The following is a 19,676-nucleotide window of genomic DNA, read 5'->3' on the forward strand; positions in this document are numbered from 1 at the left end:
AGTGGCTATTAGCCACAAGGTATAGCTAGGGGTTCTGGGGCAAGTGATGCTCTGTCTTCTTGGTGCTTGGGGGGGGTCAACAGTGGGAGGGCTTTTAATGTCCTGGCCCCACTGGTGGACCTCCTGATGGCACTGGTATTTCTGGCCACTATGTGACACAGAGTGTTGGACGGGATGGATCTTCGGCCTGATCCAACATTGGCATATCTTATGTTCTTATGTTCTTATGTACGCCGCCTTGAGCCTGCATGTGCAGGCAAGGTGGGATATAAATCTAAAATAATAAATAAATAAATAAATAAATAATTGTTCTTGTTTTTTGCTGAAAATCCTAGGTCTTTACAACACAACCTTTCCATGGCAATGAGCTTCTGAGAGCCCTCCCCCTCTCTAGTGTTAAGGCCACCATCAAGCAGCCATATCCTTAACTTTGGGAAGGAGGTGTTAATCCTTCTCTTTTTGCCCTCAGTCTCCAGATGAAATGCAAAACTCAGGAGTGGCTCCTTGACTATCCAGGTCACTAGGTGTGCCTCCCATTGTCCACAGACTTTGGAAAATGTATAGGCCTCCCCTCCCATGAAGTAAGGTGGGTATTTTCCAGGACAGCTGAGTAGCAGTAGGCCACTGGCCAGGGAAGCTGTACCCTCACACAACACATGAGCTGGCTGGCTGAATCCAGGGGATGGATCAAGAAACCACTAAGTGTCTAAAGACTAGTTCAGTTTTATGAAATCATTTTTTGCTTTCAGTTGCCTGGCTGCCTTTTAAAATTATGCCCGGTATCGATTTGCCCAAAATTTCATTGTTCTCTGTGCAGCTTAAATTCTAGCAGCTACAGCATTTTAGTTTTCCAGCACTGGCCTACTGAGCTGCTCCAGGTGTTGTGTATTTGGATGGAGCTGCCCAGTACAAGGCACTGGATGTTTGGGCAAACCTTTGCCCTGACATGATGTTTATGCAGACCTCCCATTATTCGGGATGCCTTTCTTTAAATAAGCCAATATGACATTGACAATTTACCTGTATACTCATTCAACTTGTTATAACTATGTAAACAAAACAGAAAACCCGTTATGATGATGTTGTGACAATTTATGAAAATTAATAAAAGTTTAAAAATTAAATGAAAAAAGGCTCTCCCACAGGCACGCATCTCCTGCCTGCTCAGCTTCTCTCCCTTTGAACAACCTCCCCCGTTGTCTCATTTCACCAGCTAAGCCCTCTTGCCAGCCGTCTTGACCTCACCCAGCCAGGCCATTCTGCTGTTCACCCAGGGTTAAAATGTCTCAGGTATATCAATAATAACTCCAAGATTACTTAGTAATTTCAAAAACTCCAGTTCATATTGTCAAGGTCTGGGGTGCAGGCAGGGGTAAGTCCAAGTTCAGTCTGGGGTCTTGAGCCAAAAGAAGTGGATCAGGAACCGAGAGTGAAAGTCCGAATCACAAACCAGAGCCAAGGTCATTCAAGCCAGAGTCAGAAGCTGGAGGAGGGTGGCAGGAATCAAGAGTGAAAGTCCAAATCACAAACCAGGAGCAAGGTCATTCAAGCCAGAGTCAGAAGCTGGAGGAGAGGAGCAGGAACGAGGTCTAGAAACAGGAGATGGATTAAACGCAAGGTGTCCCGGATTTTGACAAGTTTGCTTCCACAAAGGAGCCATCTTAGAGCCTGAAACTAAATAGCCCTCTGCTGATATTTCCAATTAGTGCAGTAGCACCAGCAGCCAAGCATCTGTCAAAACTCAGGACTAACAGACCGTCTGCTCCGCAAACGAGCTATACATCGTCTTGCTGCTAAGTCCTGCCGGAGTCAGTCTCGTAAGCGAGCAACTCTCGGGGGCAAGTCGGGAGGGCTTTCCATCTTTGGCTGCTCCTCGTCAGCTGTTTCTGAGCCCGGTGCCAGTCGGGCGGTGATGGCAAATTGTTTTTGCACTGCAAAATAATTTATTTTTTTTTCCTGTTCCAAACCTACCATCAATCAATTTCAATTTTAGGAGAAACAAAATAATTTTTTCTATTGATTTGCTCCATACCATCTATTAAATAAACCTGTCGTATCCCCTCCCCCTTATTATTTGCTTTGCCATCCCATTTGTTATCTTGGATTGGTTGGATTGGGTGTGGCTCTGTGGGAGCATGCATGCTCTGCGTCCATAATGTCTCGGGTTGTATTCTATCCCAGAACTCAGTTAAACAATCAAGCAGCAGGTGTTGGAAAAGAGCTTTCTTAGCCCAAGACTTCGGAGAGCTGCCACTAAGCAGAAGAAGTGACGCTATGGTCCCAATCAGTGAAAGGCCAGCTTCATATATTTATACCTGTTTTTTTAAAAAGATGGCCCAACATTTCATGCTACTCATACTGTTCTACTGTGTGTGCATACCAAACTCAGTTTGGAGGCAGGCTTATGAAGCTTGCCATGGCTTGCTCTTGAGTCCTGGACTATACCATTCTGAATAACTTGAAGAGTTTGTATTTGCCCACTTATGGTAGGAGACTGCCAGTCAATTGTAGCCTTTGCCTGACAATATGCAGCTGATTGGGACCAAAGGGTGTGTGTGCGCACTCGTCCTGGAGGTAAAAGCCAAAAAGAAAAAAAAGGGCCTTGGCTGCTTACCAGAAGTTCTAACCATAGAATTCCTGAAGAATTCTAGAGCTACTTGTAAGTGACAAGGGTAGCTCTAACAATTGCTAGAAATTCATAGAATTAATATTGTCATGAAACCAATCCCCTTTGATTTATTCTTCTCTCTGTGAAAATGGTCAGCTTAAATCTATTTCATATCTTTCAGTAATTATTTCTATCCCACCTTTACACACAAGGTCCCCAAAGCAGTTTTAGCCACATTCCAGTTCATAAAAATACTTGTCTGACTGCTTGTTCCATTACTATTTCCTTAACAACCTTTAATAACTTACTTTTTCTTTGGAAAATTATATGTAAAATTGACAAGAGCACAATTCTATGCTCGTTGAAACCCCACTAAGAATTCTTAACAATGAATTAGGCAAAAGTCATATTGGTTCTCCATCAACAATTCTGTTTAATTAGGCCTTTAAATTGTTGTTCTGGCATTAAGGTTGTGATCCCATGCATTCTTATGTGGAAGTAAGCACTATCAAATTCAGTTAGTCTGTATGATGGCTTGTATCCAACAGAGATGCCAACCAATTTCCACCCACAGATTATTACTTTCTCACCTTCTCCCTCCTGCTGAGTCCAAAATGTCCTGCAAAATGTTGCTTCCAGGAATGGGAAGGTGAGAAAGTTCTGCTGTGCCGGCAGCCATCTGCAGAAATAGTCCTTCATATGCTGAAATGGACAGTTGGATCCAGCTCTATGGTTTGATATCTGAAATGATCAGACCCATTTTTTCCAAGACAGTATCATGGGTCAGTGAATATTGAATCCCAGGACTTTGTATAAATAATTTCAGCACTTTGGGTTTGCTTTGTGCTGGGAGATTTAAGAAATGCGCTCCTTTGATCTGCAGGTTTGGATACTTTCCCGCCTCCTCACCTGGACTGCCCTGGGAAGACCAATCACTTGCCTGAAAGTATGATGGAGCGTAGGGTGTTGGAACCATCTTCACAGCCCACAGCAGCAAAGAATATCTGCTAGTGCCATTTAGTTTTCTACTAGGCAGTGTTGCCAATTTTTGTTTCCAACTAATAGCCATGGATGAATCTGTTCTCTATAAATCTGGCTAATTCCCCTTTAAAGACAACTGAACAAGTGAGCAGTTTGTGACAATGAATGTTATAAATTATGTAGTCTCTCAAGAAACACTTTCTGTGCCAAGTTTACTGACAATAAATTGTATGTGCCTTCAATTTATTGTCAGGTAATGAAGGTCAAAGAAGATGGGGACAGCAAAGGATGAGATGGTTAGACAGTATCATAGATGCAACGAACATGAAATTGAGCAAACTTCAGAGGACAGTGGAAGACAGGAAGGCCTGTCGTGATCTGGTCCATGGGGTCGCGAAGAGTCGGACTCGACTGTGCGACTGAACAACAAAATGAAAGCTGCCATTTAATGAAAGCAGGAGTCGAGCTGCAATTAAGAAAACCATAATTTGGCTGGATCCAAAAGTCTGCTTAGGTTCAATCAAGCTATATCTGTGAAACTGTTGTCTCCAAGTCCTCTCCTCTGCCATGTTTTATCACAAATTGCTTTTTGAACTGCCTTAGTTTTAAAAGCAGCTTACCAAGTATGCACAGTGGCCTAAGAATTTAGCAGTGATCCAATAAAAGTTATTCCTGCTCAAATCTCACCTTTGTCATGTATTCTCAAAGTCACCCTCTGTCTACAGGAGTAACGCTACTACCTTACAGGACAGGTGGAAGGCTAACAACAAGCTAAAGTGTGTGCTTTGAATGAAAAGTACTATATAAATACTTATTATTCATATTATTCATTTATCACCATCATCTGTTGTATGATAAAAAATGAGTTTAAAGTCTGCTTGAGCGCTAATTTCACTGTTCTTTAGATCCTGGCCTAAGAATTTAGCAGTGATCCAATAAAAGTTATTCCTGCTCAAATCTCACCTTTGTCATGTATTCTCAAAGTCACAGGAGTAACGCTACACTACCTTACAGGACTGGTGGAAGGCTAACAACAAGCTAAAGTGCGTGCTTTGAATGAAAAGTACTATATAAATACTTATTATTCATATTATTCATTTATCACCATCATCTGTTGTATGATAAAAAATGAGTTTAAAGTCTGCTTGAGCGCTAATTTCACTGTTCTTTAGATCCTGTCAATTTAGGGTTTTGAAGCAAGAGATGTTTAGAGGTGACTTGCCATTGCTTGCCTCTGCATATCCTGGCCATTTAGCAATCAAAATCTTTTCAAAACTGAGTTTGAATTTCTAAATGACTTTCAGTTTTAAAGCAGTTCATTCTTCATTTCCTATGGTCTCTTCCCCAAAGGTTTCAATTTGTGTGTCATTTTTCCATACCCTTTAAAACTGTTCCAAAAGGAAAATAAAAGGGGGGGGGATGAATGTTCTTAATATCCATTTTAAAACTGCTGATGTGCCAACCTTCATAATCACTATGACTGGTTTTATTAATATTGTGAAAAGGTTGAATAAAAGGGAATAAGACACGTTAATCTTAATAGAACTGTTTGCTTTTAAAATCACATTTGTTTCAGATTGTGATCAGACAACCTGAATGATCATTTTCTCACTATGATTTTAATACAGCTCCCAGCACAAAAATCTGTTTTAAGTATTAATGTCAAAATCAAGCTTTCTGCATGGGTAGATTTGGAAACTGCCTAAGAAACCCAAATCATTTCAATTTGCACTTCCTCCTGTTCAATATAACACATACAAATGTGACATGCTGATGGAAGAGACCACTCTATAGGACAGCTTCTGTGCCAGCAAACAATGTTTGATTCTATTTTCAGATTTTTCTCCCTCTTGATGCCTCATAACTCTAAATTCTTGTTTCCATAGTGTTTGTCTGTGGTTGGAAGGTCCAATGTATAGAGAAAAAAGAACCAGATGAGTAAAGTGCCGATAGTCTGCAAATCCCCATGAGCCTTCATTGCTTCCAACATCTTGGTAGCCCAAGACCCATTAATGTGATTGACAGTTTCCTCCAGCACAGATGTAGTAATGATAAATTAATTTCTTGCAACTTTATTACTTGACTACTATAGTAATGGCATAATGCTCATCTTAAAGTTATTGTTCTTTGTTTTGTGTGTATAATATGGTAATCCATTGTTTTTAAAAAATAACTAATATAAATAATGTTCTCTGTTAGAGTTGGCAGCAAGTTTTTATGGGCCCATGAATCGTGCTGGTCGCAGTTCCTGTCTTCCCTTGTTTTGACCTCCTTTCCACCCACTTGTGACAAGTATGATGATCTGACGAGCAATTTCTAACTTCTCACTGTCCCTTTTATCCTCATCAGTGCAGCTGGGTCTAAAAGAAGCAAGAAAGACCCAGCATAGTGCTATTCTAAAGTTCTGCTTTCTTCATTGCTTCCAGACACCTCTAATAATAGAAAATGGGCCATCGATCAAAAATCTTAAGAAGTGAGTTTTCTGCCAAGCTGTGGCCATCTGAATGTGCCTAAACATATCAAAACCTGACACGAGTCTTAATCTATATCTTGAATACTAGGAAAAAGGCCCGTTGTGGAAATAAATACAACGACTTCTAGGAAGAGACTCTGGGCGGGTGCCCCGGCCTTGGACACTCAGTGTCAATTTGCTGTGGTGACCTCAACAGGGTATAATGACACTGAGTCCACCATTTTCTCCAGAGGAACTGATCTCTGCTACCTAAAGAACAGTTGTAATTCTGAGTGATCTCCAGCCCTCACCTGGAGATTGGCAATGATGGTTCCCCAGAAGGGAATAGTTGGTTTGGAGAGTGGAGTGGAGTGGAGTGGAGAGTCTATGGCTTTGTACCTGTCCGAGGTCTCACACCTCCTGAAACCTCAACCTTTCCAGGCTCCATCCCTCACATCTCCAGGAATTTCCCACCTGGAGTTGACAACCCTATCTCCTTCCCAGCCAACCATCAACCTACCTTTATTTTCCCCTCACTCTTCAGCTTTCCACCCCCCACACACCTGTAGCCTCTCCCGTGCTCTGAAGCCCTGCTACGTCATATTGGCTGTCATATGGGGGCCACCTCAGCAGCATATAAGGATACAGAGCCCACCATTTTCTCCAGGGGAACTGATCTCTGCCATCTGGAAAGCAGTTGTAATTCTGAGTAATCTCCAGCCCTCACCTGGAGATTGGACACATTTTACCTCAGAACAGCAAACTGTTTAGAATGTTAGAGGCAAAAGCCAATCAAGTCACATATGCAAACGACCTCTGTGTTCCAAGGCAAAGGCCAGTGAGGCTGCATATGCAAATAACCTCTGTGTTCTGATTGGCTATGGGGGGAAGAGGAGCAGCAAAATGTTTAGAATGTTGGAGGCAGGACTCAGGCAAAGCACCCAGTGGATAGGGAGACCCTCTGAATGACAGATCAGAGAGCGAACTGATTTTGGAGCGTGTGGAATGTTCTAGAGAAGTGCCACCACCATTCAGCTTTTATTTATAAGGGAGATAAGGCTTCGGCTGGGAGGGTGGGGTATAAATCTGATAAATAAATAAATAAATAAACATGAATAGGCCTTGTAAGTTTTAATTTAAAATCACGTATTGGCAAATACTGGGCTAAAAATAGTTATTAGGAGCTAACCAAAATTTAGCCACTATGTACAGTGAACACAGGTCTTGGAAGGAACTTCCTAGTCAGAGCCCAGATGGCCTTATTCCATTCACCATTCCTCATTCATTTTGTGAATTAATGGTAAAAAATTACATATTATTATAAAATTGTAAAACTGTATTACAAATAATATAGCCAATGTCTTCTTAAAGAAGTGGAGAACTCATAGTTTCAGTATGAGCAAAAGGGAGAAATCACTAAAGGTTCAAGCTGCTTTGATTTACAGTGAAACAAATTAAGTATCAGGAGACCAGCTTGTCTTCTCATTGGCCTTTTGGTTTACACAACCATGGGAAATTTAATTTAAAGTTTGCTGTAGCATACATAATAACATCATTGCCCACTTACTGGAATACTATGGCATATAGATTGATGAAATAGTAGTTAGCTATGTGATGGAAATAGTACAGACAAAGTTAATCAGGGTTCAGTCTCACTGATTTCTCTTCTATTTTAAGTACTTAACTGGATTATGCCCTGATCTGGATGGCTCAGGCTAGCCCGATCTCATCAGATTTTGGAAGCCAAGCAAGATCAGCCCTGGTTAGTACTTGGATGAGAGACCACCAAGAAGGTCCCGGGTCGCTACACAGAGGCATGTAATGGCAAACCACCTCTGAATGTCTCTCACCCTGAGAACTCTACAAGGCCACCATAAATCAGCTGCAGCTTTATGGCACTTTCCACTATTAAGTGGATTATGCCATTGTGACTTCCACAGCAGGTTGTGAACCACAGGCACAATGCCCAGGATTCTACTATAGAATGCTATGCCACTGATCCAGGGACTGATAAAACTTTGTTTAAATGTTTTTGCTACAATCCTTCACATTCAGTTAAGTTAAATGAAGGAAGAATGCTTATGCTAGATTGTGTCCCACAAACGTTCAGTGTGCTGAACAAGACCATGAGATGCTCCTTAAAAGATGTTAAGATTAATTTTTCCCTGATTCAATACATCAACAACATAATAAAATTATAAGCTGTATAGCAAACACCCTTTCAAGATCATTCGCATGAAGATATGTGTATAGTGCCTCTTCTGTGAGAAAATAACTATCTTCCAGGGCAACCTTCCTTTGCTTTCAGGTTCTAAATAGTAACCAAATGCAAAATATGAGCTCACAGTAGAGGAATTAATTGTGCCTAGAAAACGTATTTATAAAGCACATTTATACAGCAATGTTTTTGCAAATACAAACTTTAATTTTGTACTCTACAAAAATCTTGCATATTCTTCTTTTTACAAAAAAAGAAACATTACAAAAATACAGACAATTTAATATGATTTTATACAATTGTCTTTAGTTGTTATTTTCATTAAAATATTGCTACCACAGAACTACAATATTTTAGTTGACTATAAAAATTAAGTCAATGCTTTTTTTAAGCAGCAAAATGTAAATAACACAGGTCAAAACACAGTTTATAATCATAGTGGATATATCTAAAATTGTTTCAGAAATAATATTTTACATAGTTAATTTTTAATGTTTTATACATTATTTATATAATATTTATATATATTTATAAAAATCATAGCTTGCTAGCATTGAAATGATAGGACGGATTCTGTATGACAAGGATGTGCAAAGGCCAGTCTGCTTAGTTAGCATTCGCTATTCAGTTCTTAAAACATTTTTAAAAACATCTGTCTTTTGGAATCATATCTGAAAGCCTTCAAGGAGAGTTACTGGGCAAAGTTCTACTCCTCTTTACCTTATTCGTGTGCCCTTGGTGATACTGAGAGCAGCATCTGGCCTAGTGTCTAATGAATAGTTTCTAACAATCCCTCTCCTTGAGGCCATGGAAAATAAGGAGATGGATTTCACTGAATGTCATATTAGGACAGTTCCGCCCAGCAGTCCGTCCCAGATATGCAGGATCCACATTCTCTAGGTCTGAAGCCCAGATCCCATAGTGCTAACATATATCAACGAGACTGACCGACTAATAAAAGAACATCCTGTGAATTTAAAATGAGTTGGCCTTCAACTGTTCAGAAATTACTTTAGCAATTTGTGTACGCCAAGGGGAACAAGAGGGATATTTTACCAGGACATAAAGCAAGTTCTACGCAGGCTGGACATTTCATACAGTACTGGTAATGGTACGTATGAAAAGATGTGGGTTCTGCACTTCTCAAGCATTCCCTATTTGACAAGTCTAACCTGCTCTTTGATGCTTAATAGAGAATAAAAAATGTGAACATGGACAATGTCATACAGATGCTGAAGGGAAATTAGAAAGATGATAGCTGGAAAAAAACCTGTGAATTGTATTATGTACCAAATGGACAATGGATTCCTTTATGCTTAATCAGGTATATAAAGTCCCCCCACCCCAAGATTTGTGTAGTGGGAATAGAAACCCTTGCAACATCTTATTGAGCAAGCTTCTTCGAAACCAAAATTAAGTCACAGTATGGAATGGAGTCAAAGAAAACCGATATATAAAATAAAAGAGATTAGTCTTAGAAAGTGATCACAAATCCTGAATCAGTGCTTATTTCTGGTAGGCAGTGCTATAGTCTAGGATGGTGAGGGGTTTTTTTCCTTTTCTTTTTCCCCTCTCTCAACAGGAATTGAAAGTCATCATAGTGAAAAAATGCAGAGATGGCCAGTTTCCTAGAATCATTTAGTGTTCATTAAGCTATGAACAATTCAGCATTCACTACAACATGAACACTCAGCCAGTTGCACATTTAGAATTCCTGCATGTTTTGAATTGTTTTGTCATTCTGCCTTAGACTTAGTTAAACAACACCCATTTTATGCAAATGTTGTAAGAATATAAAGGCCACCAAGTAAGACCTTATTGGTCAGGTGAGAGTCTCTCCCTACATTCTACTGTCTGATGAGATTGAGAGCAGCAGGTAGTTGCTGTCAGCAGTCATTTTGCAAAAAACAAAACATTTTTTTAAAAAAATCTGTCAATCATTTACACCATGTTGTGATGATTGTTCCTGTCAATGATATCCACAGGTGAAAGGATCTCCTTCCGGATTGGAGGAGGAGGCAGAGGAGCCTTTGTTTTCTGTTTGAAGAGGTCAGAGACATAAAACACCTGTGGATACAATGAAAAAGAGATTATTGCATTCAATAGAACAATCCAAAGTTTTGTTCCTACTGCTTTTTGCTTTACACATTTTTCATTCATTTTGATAATGTAATTATTCAGTTACAGAATTTGTATCCTGCCTTTCTGCCTAACAATGGCCACCAAAGTGGCCAACCATTTCAAACATACATGATAAAATTAAATTTAAAAACCATTAAAATCAGCCCTCCTCCCAAACACATATCATTAAAACTACTGAAAAACAGAGTTAAAATACATACAAAACAGAGGTAAACACCAGCACCTTCAATTGTGCCCAGAAAGAAATTGGAAGCTGGTGAAGATAGACCAAGCCTTGAGTGATATGGTCCTTAGAACTCAACATCCTGGTTGCAGCGTACTGTACCGCTTAAAATTTCTGAACATTTCTCAAGAGTACCCCTACATAGAGTACATTGCAGTAATCTAATCTCAGTGTAACTAGAGTATGCACCACAGTGGCCAGATCTTTTCTGCCCAGGAAAGGCCACAACTAACCAGTTGAAGCTGGTAACAGGCACTCCTGGCCACAGCTGCCACCTCCTTATTGAGCTGTAGGCCTATGGTTCCTTCCAGGGGTCTTTTCCTAGAAAAATAGCTGCAGGAGCTCATTAACATATGGTATGCTAATGAGTTACTAGGCTATTAGCATAATAGCTCATTAGCATATGCAACACCACCTGACATCACCGGGAGTGATGTCAGAAGGGGAAGCAAAAGCGGGGGGGGAAGGCATATTCAAAAGCCTCCCCTTCCCTTCCCTTGGGGGGGGGGGACGAAGAGAGATGGGGTTTAAACCCCTTCTGACTAGAGTTGGGCCGCAGAAGGAGGAAAGAGGGAAGGAAAGAGAGAGACAGAGTGTAGAGAGAAGGAACAAAGGAATGAAAGAGTGAAAGAGAAGGAAAGAAGGAACAAAAGAGGAAAAGAAAGAGAAGGAAAGAAGGAGGGAAAGAAAGAAGGAGGGAAAGAAAGAAAGAGCGAGAAGGGAAGGAGGGAAAGAGGTAAAGCGAGAGAAAGAAGAAGGAAAAGAGAGGAAGAAAGAAAAGGGAAAGATTTAAAGAAAAGGAGGGAAAGAAAAGGAAAGGGGAAGGAAAGGAGGGAAAGAAAGAGGGCAAAGAGATGGGAAGAAGGGGGAGGCTCTCCCCCCCAACCACCCCAATCAAGCCTCCGCCAAGGCGGCAGGGGGGCGCAGCGTGGGGAGCTGGGGGCGGGGTTTGCTGCCACCGCCTCTGGCTCCTGGAGCGGCGCTCCAGCACGCTCCGGCCCCAAAAGACCCCTGGTTCCTTCAAGTGTAGTGCAACCCTATCCAGAACAGGTGGAACCCTATCCAGAACCCTATCTTGAACACCTTAAATCCTGAGTCCAACCTTCTCCCAACCAATAGCACTTCTGTCTTGTCGGGATTGTCAGTTTATTAGCCTGCATCCACTCCAAAACTGCCTCCATACACCAACTGAGGGGTTCTGCAGTGTACCTGGAATCAGCTGGAAGCATGAGATACAGCTGAGTGTCACCACATATTGGTAATAGTGCAGCCCAAATCTCCAGATGACCTCACTTAGCAATTTCATGTAAATGCTAAAGAGCATAGGGGGAAAGCTACAAACTTGCAAGATCCCATAGGAGAAAGGAATGAGCAGCAGTCCCCCAGCACCACCTTCTGAAACCCACCCTCCAGGTAGGACCTGACCCACCACAGACTGGTCCTTTGCAATTCCCATCCAGATAGGCAGTACAGAAGGATACCATGATCAATAGGATCAAAAACAGCTGAGAGGAGTTACGCTTATTCTGTTAATCACCCAGCACAAGTCATTCACCACAACAACTAAGGCTGTTTCAGTTCCATCATCAGGCCTAAACCCTCTCTTAGGGAAGCATTAACTACTTCTCCAACCCAGTCAGCCAGGATACCACTGGAAGATTTAAGTAACCAGGATGTGCAAGGATCATGTAAACAGGTGGCAGACCTCAAACTTCCAAGATCCTGCCCACATCCTCAGACTGAATTTACTGAAAAGTGCCCTGAACAGTTGGACAAGTCATCCAACCCTGTCACTGCTAATGTACAGTCCAAGTGGGAATGGATGCAAAAGATTTTATCTGCAGCATGCAGAGCAAAACTGTCACAGCAGCCACCTAGAATGGCTCCACTGGCGTACACTGTGCAGATGCAATGGTGCTTTGAAAGTGTTGTTTCGTTACTGCTATCATTGCCATGGAGTATGCTTTAAAATGAGCTTTTGCCCATGTCGTATCAGGTTCAGCCTGAGTCTTCCTCCACTGTCACTGTTGCTGTCTCCCTTGTATTTTTGTCTCCCACAGCCTCTCAGTAAACTAGAGGCTACCTGGACTCTAATACTTGAGAGATGACACCTGGGAATGATCATATTGACTGCCCAGGTCATTTCCTCATTTCAGAGGTCAACCAGGGCATCAACAGGAGTGCCAGCCATATAAACAGAAAAAATCCCCTATTATTTCATCTGTCCTCCAAGGAGCATTCTCTTCCTGCATTTTATCCTCACAATGACCCTCTAAGGTTGGTTAGGCTAAGAGAGACTGTGACTGGCCCAGGGTCACCCAGAAAATTTCATGGCAGAGTTGGGATATAAACATGGGTTGTCCAGATCCTAGTCTGGCATCCTAACCACATCTTAACGACCACCCAACATATATACTGAATTTATATACGCTCTAAGGAAGTCATTCAGATGTCAAGGAATGAGATATTCCATTATTTTAAGAAATAATTTATTCCACTGGACAAGGAGATACAAAGATGCTGAACCTGAATCCAGTTAAAAATTTAAGTTAGGTTCATTTTATGCTTTCCCTCTACAAAGAGACAACTCTCAGCTGATGGATGAGTCTTCTCTAACATGTCTAGTGAGGCAGCTATGTAGACATTATTATGATTGGCCAAAGTCCAGTAAATCTCAGTTAGTGAACTGACGCATTACCAGAAACAGCAAAATCTTGACATAATTGCAGTTATGTCTGTCTCAGTAGTTTGTTGCTGATGTGCTTGCTGCCTCAGTGCCTCAAAGAATTTGAGACCTTCTTAAAATTCTGTCCTTCCTCTTGAAACCATCTGCAATTTTATGTAACTGTTTGAGATATCCTCAAACATAACATGGACCATTTGAGATAATTAAATTCATGGCAAAGACACAATGGAAGGCTGGCCTTAAAGCAATCACCTCATCTATTTACTTTCAAATTAGGCTTAAGTTTAGACATAAAACTAAAGCTCATACTCATTATTCCCCCCAATTTTTTTCTGATGTGGATATTTTACAAAATGACAAATATTGCAGATATGGAGTTTTTCAAGTAAGCCACTCCACATGTTTGGGAATTGTTCTGGCACTGGTTTTTTTTTTCTTTTTTCAAATCTGTCACTGACAGAATCAATTTTGTCTTGTCAGATAACTACAGTTCTCATTCAACCACCCTACAGTCTTTCACAGCTAGAATTCAGTTATCCTCTTCTGTGATACAATCCTGCAGTTTGGGCACATCCAGAAATGCCTATATTCATTTGTAGAAAATAGAACTTTATTGCTGTTCTGATAGTCACAGTCTTTATCTACAACTGAGAAAGATTTCTCTATGAGTGATGAGTCATAATCCATAAATATTCAACACAATTTGGCAACTATTTCTAGAACTATTTCTAGAACTATTTAACCCTCACCCATACATATAAAGTCTTTCTCTTCATATCCTTGTTTTATTTTATTTACCCATTGATATTAGCTTTCTTTACCATTGTAAGTCAAATATATTCATTTAATGGGATGACTTTACTTGATAAGGAAGTTTGAGGGAGGAGGGGATACTGAAGAGATATCAAATTTTCTGTCTGTATTATTGTTTTATGTATTAAGTTACTTGGTTTCTTTACCATTAGCTTTCTTTACCATTGTAAGTCAAATATATTCATTTAATGGGATGACTTTACTTGATAAGGAAGTTTGAGGGAGGAGGGGATACTGAAGAGATATCAAATTTTCTGTCTGTATTATTGTTTTATGTATTAAGTTACTTGGTTTCTTTGTTGTAATATTGGAAGTTGTGTTGAAATATTCATAATAAAGTATTAAGGAAAAAAATCTGTCTTTTAAAATGATTTTACTATTGAGATTTTTTTATTGTCTCCTGTCACTTATCAATAAAGTTTTAATAACAACAACAACAAAAACTTCACATGGGTAAGTACAATTTCCCAAGCAGGTTAAAATGCACCTAAAATTAAACTTCCCTTAAAAGTCAGTTCTGTAGAATTATTACTAAGGATGGCTTGGTATTTCCCTTATGTTCCCATCCCCCCCCCCCCCCGCTGGCTTTTCCTCTGTACTACTAAATTCAAGCTTAGTCAGAATGACTGTCTAGCAGGTTTTAAGTGTTTAGGAAGAGATATTCCTAGCTCTTTTCCCTGAAATACCCAATGACGTATATGCTCTTACGGATGTGAACAAGCCCACATCTGACAATTCAGAGAAGCAGTCACACAATGAGAATGCTCTGAGAGGAAACTGGGACATCCTCCTTCAGTGCTATAGCCTAGGCATTCTCAAGCTAGCATGACTGATGCACTTTCTCCCTTGCAAAATGCAACCTAGGAACAGGGCCGGCCCCAGCTTTTTTTGCAGACTAGGCGAGGATACCTTCTGCCCCCCCACCCCCGGCGCGCCCACCAATTTTCAAACATAACTGCATTTTAGGATCCATCTTGAAAATGCTAACAGATGGGGAAAAGATCTGCATGTCATGTACAACTGTCTGGGCACATCTGTTCCCCACCAAACATCTCAAAAGCCTCATGTCTTAATTCTGAGAAGCCTGAAGGAACAGAAACCTTGTCTTCTGCCTCTAAAAAAAGCTTGACGTGCTCTCTGGGAGATAACCTTGCAGAGCATCTCTGTCCTTAGAAGCTGCCCAAGCTGCGTCTGCAGAAGATGGCACACTAAATACTTGGTTGGGAGATCTTCTTGGAATACCAGCAGTTGGGAAGTGGGGGCAGGTTTTATTCAGCCACCTCTCTGAATATCCTCCAGGCCCCCAGTAGGGGTCAGTCACCAGAGGTCACCATAACTTCCAGGGGCACACACACTTACACGTATGAAAAATCAAAAAACAAACACCAAAACATAAGAAGAGCCCTGCTGGATCAGACCTGTGGTGTATCTAGTCCAGCATCCTTCTTGTCTCACACAGTGACTAACCAGTTAATCTGGTGGTCCAACAACAGGGCATAGCAGTCGAGGCCTTCGTAAGAACCCAAGAAGGACCCTGCTGGATCAGGCCAGTGGTCCATCTACTCCAGCATCCCATCTCACGCAGTAGCCAACCAATTCCTCTGGAGGTCCAACAATAGGGCACAGAAGTCAAGGCCTTCCCCTGCTGTTGTCTCCTGGTACTGGGCTTCAGAGGTTTACTGCCTTTGAATGTGGAGGTTTCTTTTAGTTACCATGGTTAGTAGCCACTGAATACCTCATGGTTATATGATCAACTGGGGTCTCACTTTTTAAAAAGCTCTGTTTTTCTGTTTGACTGCAAGGGGGCACAGAGAAGAAAATGGTTTCAGGCTTCCCTTCCATGGCATTTTTACCACCAGAAATGATGTTGGGGAGACCGTTTGCCCCTTCTTCTCCAGCTCACACATTTTCGTCTTAGCTCAGGAAGGGATGGCTCCAGAACAAACTAATGTATGCAGCAACCAAGTTACTTGCTCACAACTTTAATGCCAATAGCTCACAAAGTAGAATTTTTGCTCACAGGATTCCACAGCTTAGCACTGACCCTGGTGCTCTTGCTGGCAATTCTCTGCAACCGGGCTGTGTCTTCTAGACAGGCAAAGGGGGGATGTGTGGTCACAGCAGCCACCCCAAAAGGTGAGCATTGCCTGAGGAAGGTCTCTCCTCCTCCTCATCTGAGCCTTTGCTCTGCTCCAGGAGGAGTGGGTGGCACTGGGAGGGGTTAAAAGCTGAGCAGAAACCTTGCCGCTGCCGCCCACCCCCCAGCTTCTCCTCGTCCTCGGAATGGAAGCAAAGGCCAGCTGGCGTGGCGAGGGATCCCGGGCTGTGGCTGCCTGCAGAAAAGGCCCCCCAGTGGAGCCTGGCTGCCACCACTTCCCGCGAAGACCAGCCTGGGGCGGCATGGAGAAGCCCGGACTGCTGCCCAGCCGGGGCTGAGGACTCCACCAGCCGCCTCTCTGCCACAATGCTGAGCCCAGATGCCTTCCTGTGGTGGGAGGGAGGATGCGCACTGGGGCTGCCCGCCCGGGGGGACACCGGCGCTCCCGGCTCCAGCAGCAGCAGCAGTGCGAAAATTGTGAGCAGGGCTTTTGGTGGGGAGGGGGGAGGGCAGCAGGTGCCTATGACGGGAGCGCAAGCAACAGCGAAAAGGAGTTTTGGGATGAAGAGGCGGCAGCGGCTGGTGTCAGGGAGATGCAGGAATTTTGGCGGAGGCAGGGGGCTTTTGGCGGAGGCAGTATGGCACCCTGATGATCAGCCCACCCTAGGTGAACATCTAGTTTGCCTAGTGAGTGGGCCAGCCCTGCCTAGGAAGGAAAAGAATCAGACAGAACTTGGCACACTGCAGACACCTCTCTTACCCAGAGCTGCAAGTTTGCTAAAAAACAAAAAACCCAAGTTACTAAAACACATACACACACGCACACTATACAGGCATACAAACTATACACATACATACATATATACATACATACAGGTAATACATTCACATGTTGTATGTGTGCAAAGCATTTATGTACTTACATATATACAAGTTATTAACAGGATTACTACTGAATACATTATGCAAGTGCAACAGGGACACCATTATTGCTTTGTGGGGATGTGCAAATAGGGTTGCCAAGTCCCATCTTCATCCCCAGCGGGGGACTTTAGGGGGCGTTCCTGGGGGGGAGGGGCATCCCCGACATGATGATGTCACGTTGGGGATGTCCCCCCCACCCACCCAATCTTCCAGCAGCGCCGGCTCCCTGCACTTAAAGGGGCCCCTTTAAGAGCACGAAGCTGGCACTTCCCCCCCCCCGCACGCCCGATCTCCGTGGAGATTGGGCGCGTGGTCTGCAGCCACCCCCTCCCTCCTCTCTCAACAGAGAAGGGAGAGGGGTGGCTGCGGGTGTTGGGGCTTGGGGGTGGGTCTTCCCCCAGCAGCCAGCTGGCCAGCGACGAGTAGAAGCCCCAAAAAAGTGGGGGACCCCTGCCAAACCAGGGGGTTTGGCAACCCTATTTGCAAAGTACAGCCCTTTGGTTCGTGGAGTGTAGGAGTCTATAGACAATCTAAACCTAGACCTCTCTCTCTTCTGCAACTACAACAACCAAGTGACTGACTCCTACTCCAGTGATAACTGCATCCAGTGCATGCAGACCCAGGGGTCATTTCATGTTGGAGTGAGCCCGGGGTGCGCCCCCCCCCCGCCCCTCCCTGCCCTCTCCTCCCCTTTTCCAGCTAGCCTCTTGTTTAGATTTTATAGGTGATATGCTTGTTTTTATGATTTTTTGAAAGCAAAAGATTTAGCAGGATTAGGAATATTGGAATCCTAGTTGCAGGATTTCATCAGTTAGGCTAGGCTTTTCAGTGTGAGAAACCACAAAGCACTTGATTGTTTAAAGAGACTGTTTGTTTTACTAGACGCAGATGTTTGCATTCAGGCTTCCAATTGTCTTGCTATGTTCGCAGATCAGTTAGTTTGACATCTAAATATTGGCATTGGTGCCTACATTCAATTCATTGTGGAAACAGAACTGTACTCAGAAAAATAGATACTTGGCAAAGAAAAACAAACAGGATCAATCACTTCCTTAAGATTATTATTTTTTAAAAAATTATGTTCTCTTTGAATCCCATGCACTGATACTACATTCCCTTTTTAATGGCTGGCATGACTCCACTGATTTCAGCAGGCTACACTGGAGACAGGCGCTATTCAAGATTCCCCCCCCCCCAAGAAAAGAAAGTTGTATTTCCTGTTGCACACACAGTAGGGTTCACCAAAAAAAGAGTTGTAATTTACTGGCACAATCAACCAGCAGTTAGTTGTGACAGAATCCTGCTTAAATCAATGAGATTTAATTTAGTCATGATGTCATGTCACATTTTCAAAGTGCTCATGATGAAAACTTGTAAAGATCTGCATGCAGACCCAGGGGTCATTTCATGTCGGAGTGAGCCCGGGGTGCGCCCCCCCACCGCACCTCCCTGCCCTCTCCTCCCCTTTTCCAGCTAGCCTGATGTCATGGGCTGGCTGCAGAAGGGAGGGAAGGTAGGCAGATATGCTCTCCCTTTCCCCTGAGCCTCTCTGCTTTTGTGGACAGCGGGGGACAGGCTCGACTGAAATCAATGAGATTTAATTTAGTCATGATGTCATGTCACATTTTCAAAGTGCTCATGATGAAAACTTGTAAAGATCTGCATGCAGACCCAGGGGTCATTTCATGTCGGAGTGAGCCCGGGGTGCGCCCCCCCACCGCACCTCCCTGCCCTCTCCTCCCCTTTTCCAGCTAGCCTGATGTCATGGGCTGGCTGCAGAAGGGAGGGAAGGTAGGCAGATATGCTCTCCCTTTCCCCTGAGCCTCTCTGCTTTTGTGGACAGCGGGGGACAGGCTCGAGGGAAGGGGGGGATTTAAATGCCTGGGTTCCCTGCCCGATGTTCTCTAGGTGACCCGCAGTCACAGGGCACCTGGAGAACATTGGGCAGGGAACGCAGGCATGTCTGTCTGCCTGCCTGCCGCCCTGCCCTTCTCTCCTCCAGCCAGCCCTCCTCTGTTCCTCTGCATTTTAGAAGTGCAGTGGGCGGCCCTGCCCTGCCTTCCCACTTAAACAAACCCCTCCCCCGGTCCCAGCAGCCCTCATTAGACCACGTGCGAGTGAGCTGGCGGTGCGAGCTGTCTGTAGAGGAGCTGCTCTCTGAATCCAGAGTCTTACTATGAGAACCCTTCAGGGTTGCTGTACACCATGGGCTTTTGGAGAAGGTAAGATCCCTGGAGAAGCAGATGGCTGGGCAGGGGTGTGTGTTGGATTTTCACCCCCATCCATTCCTTAGCCTTCAGAGGTGCCATGGGAGGAGGGAAGGATGCAGCCACAGGCCCCCTGAGTGCATTCCAGGCTTGCAGGAATTTTTTTTGGCCTTTTGGGGGGGGATTTTTTTATTTGCATTTTCTATAAACTACAAAGAAAGAAGGAAAGGTAACTACAAACTACAGGTGAAAGTAAAGAAAACCACTAAAACCCAAGAGATAATGGTAATTCACAATGCTTACAACTAGGGCTGCCAACCCCCC

General features: G+C 43.1%; 1 protein-coding gene across 1 annotated transcript in view; it reads right to left on the reverse strand.

Moving 5' to 3' along the window:
- Positions 1-8,702: 8,702 nt before the first annotated feature.
- PLPP3 (phospholipid phosphatase 3) overlaps positions 8,703-19,676 on the reverse strand; it is an 80,955-nt gene continuing 69,981 nt past the window's right edge. Inside the window, exon 6 of the mRNA XM_015427432.1 lies at positions 8,703-10,326. Within this exon, the coding sequence (XP_015282918.1) occupies positions 10,201-10,326 (126 nt within the window). The 3' untranslated portion in view covers positions 8,703-10,200. The remainder of the gene's footprint in view (positions 10,327-19,676) is intronic.

Source organism: Gekko japonicus, unplaced genomic scaffold (assembly GCF_001447785.1).
Source record: "Gekko japonicus isolate JY-2015 unplaced genomic scaffold, Gekko_japonicus_V1.1 scaffold2797, whole genome shotgun sequence".
NCBI lineage: Eukaryota > Metazoa > Chordata > Lepidosauria > Squamata > Gekkonidae > Gekko > Gekko japonicus.